We start from the raw sequence: 20,079 nt of genomic DNA, 5'->3' as shown, positions 1-20,079 counted from the left end.
CCGAGCGTAGGATTGAAGAGGATGCAGCCCCATGCTGCCGGACGCGACCCGGAAGTGACGCGCACGGCAGCGGCAAACCGAAAGTGACTCGCCGCACTGAGCTCCACGGACCCCGGCATTCCCGGTCGGCGTCTTGTGATGCCTGCGAACACAATCTCACCGAATCCGCTTGCGAAGGGAGCGCCTTGCAGGAGCAAAAAAAGCAGGTACATCTGGGGCTTCATCCCAGGTTGAGAGCCCCCCCAGGGGGAAGCAACCCTTTCAACCAGGAGCAGCGCTACACTGGTGCTGCTGAGGGATCCTATTACTCGGGTGTCAGCTACGCAGAGTCCATGTAGTGGGAAGGAAGAGGCCGAGCCCCCCCCGATCCTCACTCTCTGCACGGGACAGACGGAACTCTCGTCGTTCCCATCCACAGTGGGACAGGAAAAACACTGAAGGGGGAGAGGGTCCTTTTAAACTCGTGGTTTCCTGTCCCACTGTGGATAAGAAGGACGTCCTCCATGGTGCTGTCAGGTGGTGACCTGGAAAGAGCGGTTTTCAAGGACAGGACTTTTACAGTGACAGATTCTAAAGGCTCAAAGGGGGCTTCCGTCAAAGCTGTAAGTACCAAATTTAAGTCCCATGGGGCTAGATTTCCCTTAACCATGGGTCTTGATCTAGCCGCTGCTTTGATAAATCTAGCAATCCAATAATTATTAGCTAAATTACAATTGTATAAAGCCCCTAAAGCTGACACATGGACCCTCAGGGTACTTGTAGCTAGCCCCATCTCTAGACCTCTCTGCAGGAACTCCAGAATATTAGTGATATTGACTTGTTGACCCATCTCTGATCCCGACACCGCCAAGAACTTTCTCCAGACTCTAACATAAATACTTGTCGTGGAAACCTTCCTGCCTTTTAATAAAGTATTAATAAGCTCTTGTGAAAAACCCTTTTTCTTTAGTAATGACCCTTCAAATCCCACGTCGTCAGATGTAAATTGGACATTCGTGGATGGAGAATTGGACCCTGTGAGAGGAGGTCTGGGAGTATCCAAGGGTGAGAAATGGACATTTTCCTCAGCCACGGAAACCACGGCCTCCTGGGCCAGAATGGCGCTATCAGGATTACTCAAGCTCTGTCCTCCCGAATCTTCCTCAGAACAATCGGGATCAAGTTCAATGCGGGAAAGGCATAAGCCATATTGAAGTGCCATGGAATTAGGAGGGCATCCACCGCGTACGGATTGTCTCTGGGGTTTAGGGAGCAAAACCGGTGACACTTTTTGTTCTCTTTGCTGGCGAAGAGGTCTATATCTGGGCACCCGCAAAGAAGAGTGATCTGGTCGAAAATTGTCTGATTGAGAACCCAATCTCCTTGTCCGAGTTTTCTGCGACTTAGGTAATCGGCCATGATGTTGTGTTTTCCCTTTATATGAAGCGATGTGAGTGACAGTAGATGAGTTTCGGCTATCTGCAACATACGACCTGCCACATCCATTAAAGATCTGGATCGGGTTCCCCCCTGATGGTTAATATAAGCTACAGTTACCTGATTGTCTGAAAATAGCCTGACGTGATGGCCCCGTGAGGACATAAGGAAATGACTCAGAGCTCGTTCTACTGCCAACAACTCTTTAAGGTTAGAGGACAACTTTTGTTCGGAATGTGACCAAACACCCTGGACCCACAAATCACCCATATGTGCTCCCTATCCCCTGGGGCTAGCATCTGTGGTCACCACTCGGGATATATGGTTTATCCAGGGAACATCTGTACGCAGGTTTGGCGTGTGTAACCACCAACATAAGGACTGAATAGAGACATCAGACAAGGAAAAGGTACTATCCAGGTGGCCGTCTAACAGACGAGTATTACACAATACCTCCCACTGTAGGACTCTGGTGTGGTATTGGGCCCAAAGAACCACCGGGATACACGATGTGTGAATGAGCCTAACAGTGGCATTGCTCCTCTTAATGTTACCAATGGATTATTAACAACCTTGAGTATTTGCCGTTGAATTTTTTCTACCTTTGTATCCGGTAGATATCATTCCTGCAATCTTGAGTCTAATATAAGACGCAGGAATTCTTGAACTTCTAGAGGTTGTAACCAAGATTTTTTAAAATTAATAATCCAACCCAATCTTTGTAAGGCTGTAATTACTTTCGCTTTGTTGGGCTGAGCAGTGTGATTCTGAGTTCCCTATTATTAATAGATCATCTAGATATGGAACCACTAGAATGTCCTGTTCATGAAGATGTGCCATGACCTCCACCATTATCTTTGTGAACACACGAGGAGCAACTGCAACACCAAAGGCAAGTGCCCTGTATTGGAAGTGTTTAACCATCCCGTCTAGTAAGACTGCTACCCTTAAATACCGCTGGTGGTCTGCGTGTATAGGGACACGATAATAGGCGTCTTTAAGATCTAAGACGACCATAAAACACTTGTCAAACAATAGCTTTATTGCTGTTTTGACACACTCCATTTTAAATGATTGTACCCATAAGAATCTGTTCAGGCCCTTAAAGTTGATGATGGTGCGAAAAGAGTTGTCTGGCTTTTTAATCAAGAAGAGGGGGGAATAAAATCCTTTACCCCTTTGTGCTTCAGGAACCTCCACCAATACGCCCTTTTGCTGAAGTTCCTGGACCTCAGACTAATGCCAGTTGTTCTGCAGATGAAGAACGTACAGGTGTTACCAGAAATGTATCATTAGGAATGTTCTGAAAATCAAACTTTAGACCTGATTTAATTATGTTCAGGATCCATGGGCTGCTGGAAATATTAAGCCAAGCCGAATAGAAGGCCAAAAGCCTGCCGCCCACCCGGTCCAGCAGTCATTGTGGCTTTCTGTTGTCCCGAAAGGAACTAAACATGTAGCCTCTACCTTTCTTCCTATTTGCGTCATATCAGGGCTTCTCTCTATTTGACCTCATGCGGTCAAACCACCTTCTGTTAGTGCCCCGTCTGTAGGTGGGTCTTCCTAGGTAGGGGAATCGTTTTTTTGTTTTTTTTTACTATCTCCAGCTTTTTCTAATAATTCATCCAAAACTGGACCGAATAGGAGCGCCCCTTCACACGGAATACTGCACAACTCTGATCTGGCCTGCATGTCCCCCGGCCAACATTTCAGCCAGATGGCTCTACGGGCTGAATTAGAAAGTGCCGCCGATCTGGCCGCCAATTTCACCGAATCTGCCGATACATCAGCAAGATAAGCTGCAGGCCCCTGAATCATAGGGAGGGAGGATAAGATTTCATTCCTTGGGGCCTTATTTTTAAGCTGATCCTCTAGGCTGTCCAGCCACACCATCATAGAGCGTGCTGTACAAGTGGCTGCAATTGACGGTCTGAGAGCCCCTGCTGAAGTTTCCCAAGCTCCCTTAAGAAACACATCGGCTCTCCTGTCTAGCGGGTCCTTTAAAGTTCCCAAATCCTCAAACGGCAGTGAGGATTTCTTGGAAGCCTTAGGCTACTTTCACACTAGCGTCGGATTCGGCCCGTCGCAGTGCGTCGGGCCAAGGTTCCGACGCTAGCAGTGAAACGGAGGCACAACGAGTGCAGTGGATGCATTTTTCCTGCGCATCCGCTGCCACATTGTAAGGTGCGGGGAGGTGGGGGCGGAGTTCCGGCCGCGCATGCGCGGTCGAAAAAAGCGGTCCATCGGCAGCAAAAAACGTTACATGTAACGTTTTTTGCTCCCGGCGGTCCGCCACAACAAGGTGCAACCGTCGCACGACAGTTGCGACGTGTGTCAATGCGTCGCAATGCATCGCTAATGTTAATCTATGGGGCAAAAACGCATCCTGCAAACAACTTTGTAGGATGCGTTTTTTCCCCCTAAACGACGCATTGCGACGTATTGAAAAAAACACCAGTGTGAAAGTAGCCTTAGCCACAGCTGCATCAAGTTTTGGGGCTTTATCCCACCTTGCAGATGCGGTCTCCTCGAATAGATACTTTCTCTTAAATGATGGAGGAAGAGAACCTTTCCTTTCCGTTTATTTTCCACTCTCGTACAATGAGGGAGCTTACTTTATCTACTACCGGAAAGCATCTGCGGGATTTACGGTCTAATCCTTTAAACATAACATCCTGCATAGATTTCTCTGACGGAGTTTCTTCAATTCCTATAGTGTTATTTACTGCCTTGACGAGGCGGTCTATCCGGTCTAAGGAAAAACATGAATGACCGTACTCAGTCTATGAGGAAGATGAGAAACCTCTGACTTCAGTTCCCCTGAATCACTGTCCTCAAATGAACTTGGGGATCTAGGTTCTATTTCTCTAGATCCTCTATTTTGAGATAGGGATTTTGCTGAACCCCTGATCTCTTGCCTGACCATCTGCCTTAGGCTGGTAGCGAAATCTGGCGTCTCCTCTGTTATTAACCATTGAATACACGGTGCACATAATTTTCTTATGTAGTCATCCGGAAGAGGAATTCCACATTCTGCACATTCTTTGTGTTTAGATTTAGAGGATCGCTTTTTTCCCTGATCGATATGGAGACAGGGAATATAAGGGGAGATATACAACACTAATTGAACTTTCTCGGCGATCACTTACCCCTATAGTGACTGAGTGGTACCGTAGATTGCGGGGGGACCCTCTCAACCGTTGTAACATCCTTACGGCTTGAGGCTTTTCCGGCTCTATCACCTCCAGGACGACTACTGCCACTAGATCGCCGCTGGGTGCTCACTGTTTAAGGCTTCTTCAGGGTTGGCACTGTTGCTCAGACTGCAATGGTTCCTGTTCTTGAGACTCCATTGTAAAATGGATAGGAAGCATGTGGTAGCCCATAGAAAATCCTTAAATACCCGGCCCCTCTAGGTACATCCCCCAGATGGGGTCAGCAGATTAATCCAGGTGAACTTCCTGGTACATTGCATATGGGAGGCCCCTCCCCCAGAAGCCCGCCCGCATATCGGAACTTTCACAGCTGTGCCTTATGCCTTTAATGTCTTCACCTGCCTCTGGAACTGCCCGGCGCCCGCATTGTTCCGCCATGTGCTGCAGGGCACCCCCATATCCCTTGCCGTGGTTCAACTGCGCATGTGCCGTGCGTCATCAGCCCTCGCCGGTCACCTGACGCCACCATCATCCCCGCCGCGGCCCTACCGCGCATGCGCCGCGTGTCATCACCCCTCGCCGGTCTGACGCCGGTCACTCTCTACAGCGCACACATGGCGCCGACACTCTCCAGGCTCCCGCTATGTTCGTCAGGCCGATCACGCCGCCACCCGTGCCCCCACCGCCGCCAGTTCCGTCGCAGGGCTTCGGAGACAGGCCTCCCACAGCATGCATACCTGTACCTGTGGCGATGGGACACTCCAAAGTCAGCACTCCCCCTGAAGGCTGCTTCCATCTGCTGTTGCCTACACCCACAGCCCTCTGTGGTGTGGCACCTCCAGCGCACCGGACCTGACCATGGAAGGGGAACCCCCGCTTCCAGAACTGGCCTGCCGAGCCTGGGTACTGTCTTCAGTCTTCATCTTTCTTCATAAGGCAAGTCTGTAAGGTCCCCTGTCAGGGACAGGAAACCAACTGATGCGGGAGAGAGGTGCCACCCTTTTATTTCTGTAAGTTTCCTGTCCCTGAAGGGCGGATCACCTCTCTCGTTAGTGCTGTCATGGCGACTGAATAAAATAGAGGTTCCTACATTATAAGTGGCTCAAAGGCTCTTGAAAATCAACATGGCTTTCATACACCAATCCAGCAATATCCGCTCTCCCAAAGTCAAATCTCCCCCTCGATTCTGAGCCTTGCAGTGTGCCCAAACCACATTTAGCATCCATGTATTTGGCATTACTATAGTGAGAGGAACCCACTTAATTCACGATGTGTGTGTCTCCTACAGTACAATCTGGGCACTGTGTGTTGGGTAATAAAATGGCATATTTGCAATTTTCACTCTCCAACATCCACTGCGTGCTAATTTCTGGAATGTGGCTTTGCGATCAACATAGTCACTACTCCAATACATTAATCCTCTGAGGGTTATAATTTCCAAAATGAAGTCAAATTATGGAGATTTCTACTGCTCTGGGTTTCTGCTATTTTCTCATATTAGGGCTTCTGCATATGGCATATCCTATCTCCTCTGGGATCTGCTGCTGTGATGTTTGGTTCTGTTACCAGACACGATCTTATTCATTCTACAGGAAGCACTGGTAATGGAGGAGACATCGAAACCAACCAGAAGCTCTGGGTGGCACAGGCTCTGTCCATCCACTAAGATTAGGGTGCCTGGGATTTGTAGTACCATCCGGTCTGGCAGTATGGGTGTGTGTTGTCCAGCTCCCTGCTCCAGCCAGTTAGAAAGCACCACATGCTACTAAAGCTCGAAGCATATTGCTTGAAGCTGTCAGATACAGCCTTCTCTTCTAGTTAATTCCTCTGTGCTCATCTCCCGGCTTGTTTGTTTCCTGTTGTGACCTCGGCTCGCTTACTGACTACTCTTGTGTCTTCTGATTTTGTATTTTCTCTGCTCTCCTGGTACTCACTCGACTATCTATTCTTGCTATTTCACACCACAAAAATCAGGCAACACCATGGCCCAAGCCTGGGAATCTTTGTAAGTCCAGATCCATGTAGAAGGGTTAAGTATGATGAACAAAGCAATCCCTGGGATCTGTTAAATGGAGTAGATAGTACCAAACCTGTTCATAGTGGCCATCTTTTGAGCTGCCAGATGACGATGAACAGTGCACCAATGTATTGTGTCTGCAAACTATTTCAGCAACATCTGCATTCAAATAGCTTCTTAATCCTGCCATGTGCAGAGACAGTAGTGTACAATTGTATATAGGGTATTGTCAGATTCAAGAGAAGTTGGAAAATAATTTGCAAGGTCCATTTGTTTCCTATTATCCTTTGTGAAGAATTCTAAATTTATCACCACAAAGTGACACACGTCAGATTCGAAAAATTGGGTCCGGATTAGGAACAAAAAAAATGGGACTGCGGGAAGTGGATAAATCAGAGGATTTGAGCAGTAACTACTGTGGTCAAAAATATTGACTGTAGACAATAACATCTACTGAAATGATCAAACTCAACAGTCTTCATCAGTAATAAATGAGGAGCTAGTGGTGAAACCTCTCTGTGGTAATTAGAGTATGGGGCTCAGTGGCTCTTTCAGGCTAAACTATTGTAAGGGCCAATGTGAGATGTCACATCAGTTTCAAGAAGAAATATTAGACAGTCAAAGAAATTTTTTATAACAGTGTACAGCTGATGTATCAAAGTTTTGATGGAGGAGAATGTTGAGGTCTAGAGGCAAAATAGCGATCACACGACTGTGATACGGCCAGACTACACCACCGATAAAGCAGCCACAGCCGGTGACTGAGAAGAATCTGTGACTTCTCTGCATTTAGTGGTTACTACTCACCTGGGTAGTCATATGTAGGAATCTCCTCTTTACACCGCTCATCACCCCTCACATATGTTTCTGTAGTATTAATATGGGTCAGATCTTCACCCTAAAACAAATATTGTAAAAGTCACAGACAGATGAAAAGAAAAGATAGTCACATCTATGATCAGCTCTAATCCTGCCATCAGGGCCGCCATCAGAGCATTACAGCCCTTACTGGCGAATAGGGCCTGGCGAGCAGAGGAGGCCCGCAGCAGGCCGCCTCTCCTCTACGGGCCCCAGAGCCTCAACTGATCATGCGACGTCAAATGCACAGCAAGTTAAAATCTGTTACCTTGCGGGAGATCACAAGCTGGCAGATGATGTCAGAGGGCACATTGCCTGTCTATTATGTCACTCTCATATGATGGTACGCACCTCAGATGTATCGAGTGGAGGACACCGCTGGACCTCAGCCAGGTAAGGATAAACATTTTTTTGTAAAGCCGATGTATGAGGCTGCATTATCCTACTATGGGGGTGCATTATACAGGCAATTGTCTATGCTGTGAAGATACGAGATGTGCAGAATCTGAAACAACGGATACTGGAGGCCCGTGCTAGCATTTATTCTTTGGTGTTTCTATCAGTGTGTCAAGAGTGGGAGAAAAGGGTTGCATTGACAATCCAACACAATGGGCAGCACTTTGAACACATTTTATAAGTGGTCATAAACTTGTAAATAACTCATGAAAGAATAAAGTTACATTATAACCGAGTACACCATTGCTTTACTTGTGAAATTCTCAATAAGTTTGGTGTCACATGACCTTCTTCCCATTAAAAAAAAATAAAAATAAAGTTGGATCCAAAATGGCCGACTTCCAAATGGTCGACATGGTCACCATCCATCTTGAAAAGTTTCCGCTCTCCCATATACCAATGTGTCACAAACAGCAAGTTGATATCACCAGCTATTCCCATTTTATTTATGTGTATCCATATAAATGGCCCACCCTGTATTATGAGGTGCATTATACTATTATGGGGCTGCATTATACTACGGAGTGCATTATAACACTATGGGGTTGCATTATACTACTATGGGGGAGCACTGTACTACTATGGGGGTGCATTATACTACAGAGTGCATTATACTACAATGGGGTTGCATTTTAACACTATGGGGCTGCATTATACAATGAGGTGCATTATACTCCTAAGGGAATGCATTGTACTGCTATGGGGCTGCATTATTCAAGTATATATGACTATGGGGTGCATTATACTACTATATATGACTATGGGATGCATTATACAGATACAGATGTGGAGTTTTTCTAAGAGTGGGCAGTGGGAAGATTCGAGAGTTGGAGGCGGAGCTGGGGGGTGTAGCCTGGGCGGAGTCCCAAGGGGGCCCGAAAGTATTGCCAGTATGGGGCCCTGAAATTACTGGTGGCAGTCTTGCCTGCCATCTGCTCTGTTCTTATTACACAAGTAGAAAACATATAATACTAGTGAATAAAACAAGACTGAGCACAAGACCTTCACAGCCGTATACACTTCATGGGGGAGATCTCATGACACCTTCTCTCCATCTACCTGATGATCCTGAGGAACACTGGGATCTTCTAGTTTACAGTCCTGTGGAAGAAGAGGACGGGGACATCTCTCTGGTGTGGTCCTCTTACTGGATAGATCTGGAGGAAACACATACAGGGACTGAATTCATTCTTTACATACAGATAATTATAGGCCGTGTGTATTTAGTCCTGTCTATTACCTGGTGATGTGAGGGGCTGGGGAACCTCCATCATAACATCCTTGTACAGATCTTTGTGTCCTTCTAAATACTCCCACTCCTCCATGGAGAAATAGATGGCGACATCCTGACACCTTATAGGAACCTGACACATACAATGATACCGTCATCCCCTGATCCCTTCATAGGATTACTGTGTAATATCCCAGCAGTGTCACCTCTCCAGTCAGCAGCTCAATCATCTTGTAGGCGAGTTCTAGGATCTTCTGGTCATGGATGTCCTCATTTACCAGGGGGTGAGGTGGAGGCCCCATGATTGGGCTCAGGGGTTTTCCCCATCCCTCAGACACAGGGTCCTGACAGCGCTCACTAGAGGTCTTCTTCACTACTGTGTAATCCTGGTTATGGAGAGACACATTAATAAATCTCACTACAGACATTTCCAGAGTCCTCACCTCTCCAGTTCTGTCCATCTGTTATTCCCATGGATAAGAATGATGTAATGTGACGTCATCAGAATCTCTCACCTCTCCAGTTAGCTGGAAGAGGATCTCTAGGGTGAGGTGTAATATCCTCTCCGCCATCTTGTCTCTGTCCATATCCATCCTTGATGAGTAAATCAAGAAAATTCTCTTATATAGAAGATCTTCACTGAGAGGATCCGATATTGTAGAGATCTGAATAAGAAGATGAGCCGATGTAACATCATAAAAATCCTGTGTAATACAAGTACTGGAGATAATAAGGGAAACATATGAGGAGATTTATTATTTTACAGTATTCAGTTTACTTCTTTCCATCTACTAATAAAACCTATATATTTAGGCCACAGACAACAAGCAGTTTCTTCCTCGGAGTCGGCAGCTGAATACGTTCCTCATAGACTCATCTTCCATACCGCTAATTCTCATCTCATTTACCGACACTGGAATCGGCATTAGCAATACTGCAGGAGATATCCATTACACGGGACAGGAGAAATAACTACTTCATGATGAGGACGACATCTTCATCTTCTACTACGGCTCTAGAAACATAATTGTCCAGAGTCCATCACTGACTCCATCACCACCGGCCGTCTATATGAAGGTTTCCCGTCTTCCCCGCACTGTAATCTTCTATCACGTTAGATCTCAGGTCTGATTCACACACAGAAGTTTGAGGCTTTTATAAAAGCTTTTTTGTTTGCACAAACACAGCGGACAGAAATGATCTAATCCCAAAGTCTCCATGTACAGTGATTTATGGGATTTATTTCTGGTCTTAGGCTTTCCTATATTACAGGAAAAAAACACTAGAAAAAATAGATATTAAAAATTATTTTTTTTTGACACGTTAAACATTAGTTTTACTCTTTTGGGCCCCAGAACATAGATTTACACCGCAGGGACGGCACAGGGGCGGCTACAACAAGACCCTGATAGTTTAACCACTTGCTGCTGCGAAAATCAAACATGGCATCTAGGAAGGTGAATGCCCTTCCACCCCTTAGTACTCAATAGTATGGAATGGCCTAGTTACTACAATACTTAGATGCCTAATAATGGTGTCTGGGCCTGAAATGTACTAAGGTCTATTAGGCCAGGAGCAACGTCTGATAAGACAACCCCTTCTTAATTAATAGGTTTGGCCCCGATTATAATAATAAACCCTATCCTCAACTCCCGTGCACCGTTTCCACGGTGTTTGCACTCGCTCTCCCTGAGACTCTCATTCAGTGTTGTGACACGTGATGGCTGGCGCCCAATCAGCACTGGCGTAACTGTCTCTGCCTTTGGACAAATGGAACATGAAGGGGGAAGTCCGTTTCTTGATCGATTTGTCCGAAAGCGGAGACAGTGACAACAACGCTGATTGGGGACGTTTCACAACAACAGCATGGGAGCCCCGGGACAACTAAGCCGACAATGAGGAAACGATGCCGGCACAGGGTATAGGCTTTTATTCTTTTAATCGCGGCTCAGCGAGGGGTATGAGAAGTTGGCCAAGTAGGGGACAACTTCTTTACTGTTTTACAGGAGTTAAATGATTTTGGGCCAGTGATTTCACACCACTAATACATACATAGTGAGGCTTGTCTGAGATTAGTGTCCCAAAGTCATTTAACCCTTTCAATAATGCCCTTTGGTGCACACTTTGGAAGTTTTTGAGCCAGTTTTTTCATTTTGTAGCAGTTTTTATGTGTATTCACATCAGGGAACTTCACTGCATTGCATTTCATTATTGTAATGTTTTTAGTTTTGTCTGGCGAATAAGAAACCAATTTGAGCCCTGAATAAGAAACTGGACAAATAAGAAACCAACTTCAGCATCGTAACCAGCAGCAGCGTAGCTGTCAGGGAAGAGGCAGTCACCCTGGGCCCCATGCTCTGAGAGGCGCACCCGAAGCTATGTTACGGTTAATTGTATTGGTGTGTATATGAATGCAGTTTACTATACAATGGGGAGTTAATTATACTGTATGGAGAACTATGGGGAGTGTATTGTACTATATGGAGGAATATGTGGAGTGCATTATACTATAAGGAGCACTATAGGCTGTTCAGTATACTATATAGAAGCCTATTGGGAGTGTATTATACTATATGGAAGCCTATTGGGAGTGTATTATACTATATGGAGGACTATGAGGAGTGTACTATACTATATGGAGAGTGCACTATACTATAGCAAAAGGGCTATTACAACCCCTTGCAAAAATTATGTAATCACCGGCATTGGAGGGCGTTCATTCAGTTGTTTAATTTTGTAGAAAAAGAAAAGCATATCACAGACATGGCACAAAACTAAAGTCATTTCAAATGGCAACTTTCTGGCTTTAAGAAACACTAAAAGAAATCAAGAACAAAAAATGTGGTAGTCACTAATGGTTACTTTTTTTAACCAAGCATAGGGGAAAAATTATGGAGTCACTCAATTCTAAGGAAAAAATTATTGACTCATGAAAAACAAACAAAAAAACACTCCAACACATCACTAGAATTTTGTTGCACCACCTCTGGCTTTTATAACAGCTTGCAGTCTCTGAGGCATGGACTTAATGAGTGTCAAACAGTACTCTTCATCAATGTGGCTCCAACTTTCTCTGATTGCTGTTGCCAGATCAGCTCTGCAGGTTGGAGCCTTGTCATGGACCATTTTCTTCAACTTCCACCAAAGATTTTCAATTGGATTGAGATCTGGACTATTTGCATTCCATGACATTGACCTTATGGGTCTTTTATCAAGGAATGTTTTCACAGTTTTTGCTCTATGGCAGGATGCATTATCATCGTGAATAAATGATTTCATCATCCCAAAATATTGTTTCAATTGATGGGATAAGAAAAGTGTCCAAAATATCAACATAAACTTTTGCATTTATTGAAGATGTAATGACAGCCATCTCCCCAGTGGCTTTACCTGACATGCAGCCCCATATCATCAATGACTGTGGAAATTTGCATGTTCTCTTCAGGCAGTCATCTTTATAAATCTCATTGGACAGCACCAAACAAAAGTTCCAGCATCATCACCTTGCCCAATGCAGGTTTCAGATTCATCACTGAATATGACTTTCATCCAGTCATCCACAGTCCACGATTGCTTTTCCATAGCCCATTGTAACCTAGTGTTTTTCTGTTTAGGTGTTAATGATGGCTTTCGTTTAGCTTTTCTGTATGTAAATTCCATTTCCTTTAGGCTATGTGCACACGTTCAGGAATTCATGCACAAAATTCCTGTGGAAATCCGGACATTTCTGCCAGATTTCCGCATGAAATCCGCATGCGTTTTTTTGCGCGTTTTTTGCGTGGTTTTGACGCTTTTTTTGCGCGGTTTTTCCCAGACATTTCCCAATGCATTAGACAGTGGGAAAACTGCGAAAAAAAACGCAAAATTAATGAGCAGGTTCATTATTTTTCCGCAATACGTTTTTCATGCGGAAAAACGCACATCATGTGCACAGAAATTGCGGATTTCATTAAAAATGATAGGATGCTTAATGTATGCAGATTATTTGCGGTTTTATAGCGTTTTTATAGCGCAAAAACGCTAAAAAACCGCAAATAATCGGCAACGTGTGCACATAGCCTTAGGCAGTTTCTTACAGTTCGGTCACAAACATTGATTCCAGTTTCCTCCCATTCCTTCCTCATTTGTTTTGTTGTGCATTTCCTGTTTTGGAGACATTTTGCTTTAAAGGGACTGTCACCCCCTCCAGCCGTTAGAAACTAAAAGAGCCACCTTGTGCAGCAGTAATGCTGCATTCTGACAAGGTGGCTCTTTTAGTTATTCGTGCAGTTAAAGCAAAAAATAAAGCGTTTTATAATTTCGCCAAAATACCTGTCTTTAGTCCTGGAGGGAGGTCTTTCCACCCTGATGCACGTCACACTGCCGTCACTCAAAGCTTCTTCGGCTCCGCGTCCCGTCTGACCTCAGATGCAGTCTTGCAGACTGCTCCTGTGCGGCCACCCAGCTTGTGAATCCCAGCCCCGCAGTGTGTTATGCATTATGCAGAGTGCGGGTCTGGGATTCACAAGCAGGGCGGCGGCACAGTCTGCAAGACTGCATCTGCGGTCAGACGGCCAGAGCTCACTGCGCCTTCCCCAGCCAGTACTAAACAGCGCAGGCGCCGGATTTGATTGGAAAACAGGCCGGAGGGGCGGCGCCGAAGAAGCTTTGAGTGACTGAAGTGTGGCGTTTGCAGCAGGGGGGTTAAGACCTGCCTCCAGGACTAAAGACAGGTATTTTGGCGAAATTATAAAACGCTTTATTTTTGCTTTAACTGCACCAATAACTAAAAGAGCCACCTTGTCAGAATGCAGCATTACTGAGCTGCACAAGGTGGCTCTTTTAGTTTCTAACGGCTGGAGGGGGTGACAGACTCCCTTTAAGTTTCCGGTCTTGACGCTTTGATGTCTTCCTTGGTCTACCAGTATGTTTGCCTTTAACAACCTTCCCTGTTGTTTGTATTTGGTCCAGATTTTACACACAGCTGACTGTGAACAACCAACATCTTTTGCAACATTGTGTGATGATTTACACTCTTTTAAGAGTTTGATAATCCTCTCCTTTGTTTCAACTGACATCTCTAGTGTTGGAGCCATGATTCATGTCAGTCCACTTGGTGCAACAGCTCTCCAAGGTGTGATCACTCCTTTTTAGAAGCAGACTAACGAGCAGATCTAATTTGATGCAGGTGTTTGTTTTGGGAATGAAAATTTACAAGGTGATTCCATAATTTTTTCCCTCATAATTAAGTGACTCCATAATTTTTTCCCTTATGCTTGCTTAAAAAAGTAACCATTACTGACTACCACATTTTTTTGTTCTTGATTTCTTTTAATTTTTCTTAAAGCCAGAAAGTTGCCATTTGAAAAGACTGTAGTTTTGTGCCATGTCTGTGATCTGCTTTTTTTCTACAAAATTAAACAACTGAATGAACATCATCCAAGGCCGGTGATTCCATAATTTTTGCAAGGGGTTGTAGGAGTCTATTACAATGTATGGAGGGCTTTGAGGAGTGCAGTATACTGTATGGAGGCCTGTGGAGAGTATTATACCATACAGAGGCCTATGAGGAGTGCAGTATACTGTATGGAGGACTATGGGGTGCATTATGCTATATGGGGGCTATTTAGGGAGCCATCATACAGTGAGGGGGGCCATCAGTGTGGGGGTTACAGTGAGGGGGCCATCATACAGTGTTAGAGCCATCAAACAGTTTCGGGGCTACTAAGGGGTCAATATACTGTGAGGGGGCTACTATAAAGTGAGGCGACATAATACTGTGTGTAAGAGAACATCATACTGTAGAAAGGGGAGCTGAACAAGGGGGAGACTCGGGACATTATTAAATGTTACGTGGGCACTTCTTGTTATATGGGCACTCTGGTTATTGTTTTAAAGGGGCACACAGGGAGCATTATTACTTTCTATGCAAGAAGAGGGCATTACTATATTCTAGAGGTTTATTTTACCATCTAGAGGGCACACAGTACCATATAATATTCACAGTAATAAGAGCACATAAGGCAGCAGTAGCTCAGTACTGGGGAATCGACAGGATTAGGAGGTTCTTCAGGTTGGGAATAGATGGGGACGAGGTTGGAAATGTGAGAAGTGAAATGTGTCTGTTGTAATCTCTGCAGATGAGTTCTGGCTGGAGAAGTTGTCGTGTCAGTCTGGGCCAGATGGAAAAGACGTCAGCTGTAAGTCACCATCTGTAACTGTGCTGTAATCTCCTATATGTTCTGTAGGGCTGAGATCTATCACTATATGTCACCATATGGCGGTAATATCAGGCTGGTCTTTGTATAGAGATTATTTTCAGTAACAGCGCGGTCACCTGCTGAGGTTCTCCTACATCCACTACTAGGCCGGAGTCACATTACTGTATAACACGGCCGAGGGGTATGGGATAAACCTCACACAGAACTCGGCCCCGTGTTACTCTATGGGCAGCGAGGATCTAAGATTGTCAGAGAGACTCGGCTCACTCGCCCCCATACAAGTCTATGGTGTCACCAAAGTGCAGTGCGACATACACAGACACCGGCAACAGAGGAGATGGAGAAATTACAGCTGTGCTCCGATCCTGTCATGTGAGAGAATCAGAGCACCGAGCACTGAGACCGAGAGCACAGCAGAGCAGGAGCCGAGGGCATCAGCATCTCACATCCCATGCCATACACCGGTGTGACTACGGCCTGAGGGGGGCGCCACCATAGTGTAATCAGGGTTACCTTATTATGGGGCCACTCAGAAGGTTCTCCCCAATCCAAACCCATTAGATTACCCCAGTAATGGGAAATCTCCACACCCCTCCACCCGCAGAGCCGCACTCCACATAGAGAATAATGGAGCCTCCAGCACCAACCTTCACCCGCAGAGCCGCACTCCACATAGAGTAATGGAGCCTCCAACACCGACCTCCACCCGCAGAGCCGCACTCCACATAGAGAATAATGGAGCCTCCAGCACTGACCTCCACCCGCAGAGCCGCACTCCACATAGAGAATAATGGAGCCTCCAGCACCGACCTCCACCCGCAGAGCCACACTCCACATAGAGAATAATGGAGCCTCCAGCACCGACCTCCACCCGCAGAGCCGCACTCCACATAGAGAATAATGGAGCCTCCAGCACCGACCTCCACCCGCAGAGCCGCACTCCACATAGAGAATGGAGCCCCCAGCACTGACCTCCACCCGCAGAGCCGCACTCCACATAGAGAATAATGGAGCCTCCAGCACCGACCTCCACCCGCAGAGCCACACTCCACATAGAGAATAATGGAGCCTCCAGCACCGACCTCCACCCGCAGAGCCGCACTTCACATAGAGAATAATGGAGCCTCCAGCACCGACCTCCACCCACAGAGCCGCACTCCACATAGAGAATAATGGAGCCTCCAGCACCGACCTCCACCCGCAGAGCCGCACTCCACATAGAGAATAATGGAGCCTCCAGCACCGACCTCCACCCGCAGAGCCGCACTCCACATAGAGAATAATGGAGCCTCCAGCACCGACCTCCACCCGCAGAGCCGCACTCCACATAGAGAATAATGGAGCCTCCAGCACCGACCTCCACCCGCAGAGCCGCACTCCACATAGAGAATAATGGAGCCTCCAGCACCGACCTCCACCCGCAGAGCCGCACTCCACATAGAGAATAATGGAGCCTCCAGCACCGACCTCCACCCGCACTCCACATAGAGAATAATGGAGCCTCCAGCACCGACCTCCACCCGCAGAGCCGCACTCCACATAGAGAATAATAGAGCGTCCAGCACCGACCTCCACCCGCACTCCACATAGAGAATAATGAAGCCTCCAGCACCGACCTCCACCCGCAGAGCCGCACTCCACATAGAGAATAATGGAGCCTCCAGCACCGACCTCCACCCGCAGAGCCGCACTCCACATAGAGAATAATGGAGCCTCCAGCACCGACCTCCACCCGCAGAGCCGCACTCCACATAGAGAATGGAGCCCCCAGCACTGACCTCCACCCGCAGAGCCGCACTCCACATAGAGAATAATGGAGCCTCCAGCACCGACCTCCACCCGCAGAGCCACACTACACACAGAAAATAATGGAGCGTCCAGAACCGACCTCCACCCGCAGAGCCGCACTCCACATAGAGAATAATGGAGCCTCCAGCACCGACCTCCACCCGCAGAGCCGCACTCCACATAGAGAATAATGGAGCCTCCAGCACCGACCTCCACCCACAGAACCGCACTCCACATAGAGAATAATGGACCCTCCAGCACCGACCTCCACCCGCAGAGCCGCACTCCACATAGAGAATAATGGAGCCTCCAGCACCGACCTCCACCCGCAGAGCCGCACTCCACATAGAGAATAATGGAGCCTCCAGCACAGACCTCCACCCGCAGAGCCGCACTCCACATAGAGAATAATGGAGCCTCCAGCACCGACCTCCACCCGCACTCCACATAGAGAATAATGAAGCCTCCAGCACCGACCTCCACCCGCAGAGCCGCACTCCACATAGAGAATAATGGGGCCTCCAGCACCGACCTCCACCCGCAGAGCAGCACTCCACATAGAATAATGGAGCCTCCAGCACCGACCTCCACCCGCAGAGCCACACTCCACATAGAGAATAATGGAGCCTCCAGCACCGACCTCCACCCGCAGAGCCACACTACACACAGAAAATAATGGAGCGTCCAGAACCGACCTCCACCCGCAGAGCCGCACTCCACATAGAGAATAATGGAGCCTCCAGCACCGACCTCCACCCGCAGAGCCGCACTCCACATAGAGAATAATGGAGCCTCCAGCACCGACCTCCACCCGCAGAGCCGCACTCCACATAGAGAATAATGGAGCCTCCAGCACCGACCTCCACCCGCAGAGCCGCACTCCACATAGAGAATAATTGAGCCTCCAGCACCGACCTTCACCCGCAGAGCCGCACTCCACATAGAGAATAATGGAGCCTCCAGCACCGACCTCCACCCGCAGAGCCACACTCCACATAGAGAATAATGGTGCCTCCAGCACCGACCTCCACCCGCAGAGCCGCACTCCACATAGAGAATAATGGAGCCTCCAGCACCGACCTCCACCCGCAGAGCCGCACTCCACATAGAGAATAATGGAGCCTCCAGCACCGACCTCCACCCGCAGAGCAGCACTCCACATAGAGAATAATGGAGCCCCCAGCACCGACCTCCACCCGCACTCCACATAGAGAATAATGGAGCCTCCAGCACCGACCTCCACCCGCACAGCCACACTACACACAGAAAATAATGGAGCCTCCAGAACCGACCTCCACCCGCAGAGCCGCACTCCACATAGAGAATAATGGAGCCTCCAGCACCGACCTCCACCCGCAGAGCCGCACTCCACATAGAGAATAATGGAGCCTCCAGCACCGACCTCCACCCGCAGAGCCGCACTCCACATAGAGAATAATGGAGCCTCCAGCACCGACCTCCACCCGCAGAGCCGCACTCCACATAGAGAATAATGGAGCCTCCAGCACCGACCTCCACCCGCAGAGCCGCACTCCACATAGAGAATAATGGAGCCTCCAGCACCGACCTCCACCCGCAGAGCCGCACTCCACATAGAGAATAATGGGGCCTCCAGCACCGACCTCCACCCGCAGAGCCGCACTCCACATAGAGAATAATGGAGCCTCCAGCACCGACCTCCACCCGCAGAGCCGCACTCCACATAGAGAATAATGGAGCCTCCAGCACCGACCTCCACCCGCAGAGCCACACTACACACAGAAAATAATAGAGCGTCCAGCACCGACCTCCACCCACAGAGCCGCACTCCACATAGAGAATAATGGAGCCTCCAGCACCGACCTCCACCCGCAGAGCCGCACTCCACATAGAGAATAATGGAGCCTCCAGCACCGACCTCCACCCGCAGAGCCGCACTCCACATAGAATAATGAAGCCTCCAGCACCGACCTCCACCCACAGAGCCGCACTCCACATAGAGAATAATGGAGCCTCCAGCACCGACCTCCACCCGCAGAGCCGCACTCCACATAGAGAATAATGGAGCCTCCAGCACCGACCTCCACCCGCAGAGCCGCACTCCACATAGAGAATAATGGAGCCTCCAGCACCGACCTCCACCCGCAGAGCCGCACTCCACATAGAGAATAATGGAGCCTCCAGCACCGACCTCCACCCGCAGAGCCGCACTCCACATAGAGAATAATGGAGTCTCCAGCACCGACCTCCACCCACAGAGCCGCACTCCACATAGAGAATAATGGAGCCTCCAGCACCGACCTCCACCCGCAGAGCCGCACTTCACATAGAGAATAATGGAGCCTCCAGCACCGACCTCCACCCGCAGAGCCGCACTCCACATAGAGAATAATGGAGCCTCCAGCACCGACCTCCACCCGCAGAGCCGCACTCCACATAGAGAATAATGGAGCCTCCAGCACCGACCTCCACCCGCAGAGCCGCACTCCACATAGAGAATAATGGAGCCTCCAGCACCGACCTCCACCCTCAGAGCCGCCCTCCACATAGAGAATAATGGAGCCTCCAGCACCTACCTCCACCCGCAGAGCCACACTACACACAGAAAATAATAGAGCGTCCAGCACATACCTTCACCTGCAGAGCCGCACACCACATATATGGCTGTTTTGTGCACACAGGACCTGTGATGAGGTCACAGGAGGGAGGAGTCAGGGGTCACATGATCAGGGCCTCAGTGTATGCAGGACTCTGCTGTGCTGGTTGTCATGGTGCTGGATGAGGGGAAGTTTATGTGTGGGGTCAGATTTACAGTGCGGATGTAGCAGAGATGCGTATGTATGAGGTGTACGGAGTGGAAGCGTGTGTGTGTGAAGCGATGGCCGGGGGACCACCACGGTGCAGGAAGACTACTGTACACAAGATGAGGTGCAAACAACAAAGGATAGATTTATTGGGAGACAGGGAATGGAAGGGACA

The 20,079-nt window shown here is 48.0% G+C and overlaps 1 protein-coding gene across 1 annotated transcript in view; it reads right to left on the bottom strand.

Annotated features, from left to right (window-relative positions):
- Window positions 1-19,773, bottom strand: part of LOC138666957 (oocyte zinc finger protein XlCOF22-like) — a 28,091-nt gene extending 8,318 nt beyond the window's left edge. Inside the window, exons 1-6 of the mRNA XM_069755162.1 lie at window positions 19,732-19,773; window positions 9,649-9,798; window positions 9,340-9,519; window positions 9,143-9,266; window positions 8,962-9,059; window positions 7,396-7,486 (exon numbers count right to left, since the gene is read on the bottom strand). Coding sequence (XP_069611263.1) covers window positions 7,396-7,486; window positions 8,962-9,059; window positions 9,143-9,266; window positions 9,340-9,519; window positions 9,649-9,798; window positions 19,732-19,758 — 670 coding nt within the window. The 5' untranslated portion in view covers window positions 19,759-19,773. The remainder of the gene's footprint in view (window positions 1-7,395; window positions 7,487-8,961; window positions 9,060-9,142; window positions 9,267-9,339; window positions 9,520-9,648; window positions 9,799-19,731) is intronic.
- Between the last annotated feature and the right edge of the window lie 306 nt (window positions 19,774-20,079).

The sequence above is a fragment of the Ranitomeya imitator genome, chromosome 2 (assembly GCF_032444005.1).
Source record: "Ranitomeya imitator isolate aRanImi1 chromosome 2, aRanImi1.pri, whole genome shotgun sequence".
Lineage (NCBI taxonomy): Eukaryota > Metazoa > Chordata > Amphibia > Anura > Dendrobatidae > Ranitomeya > Ranitomeya imitator.
Note: the sequence above shows the minus strand (reverse complement) of the source record. Positions and strands in the feature narration are given on the sequence as shown.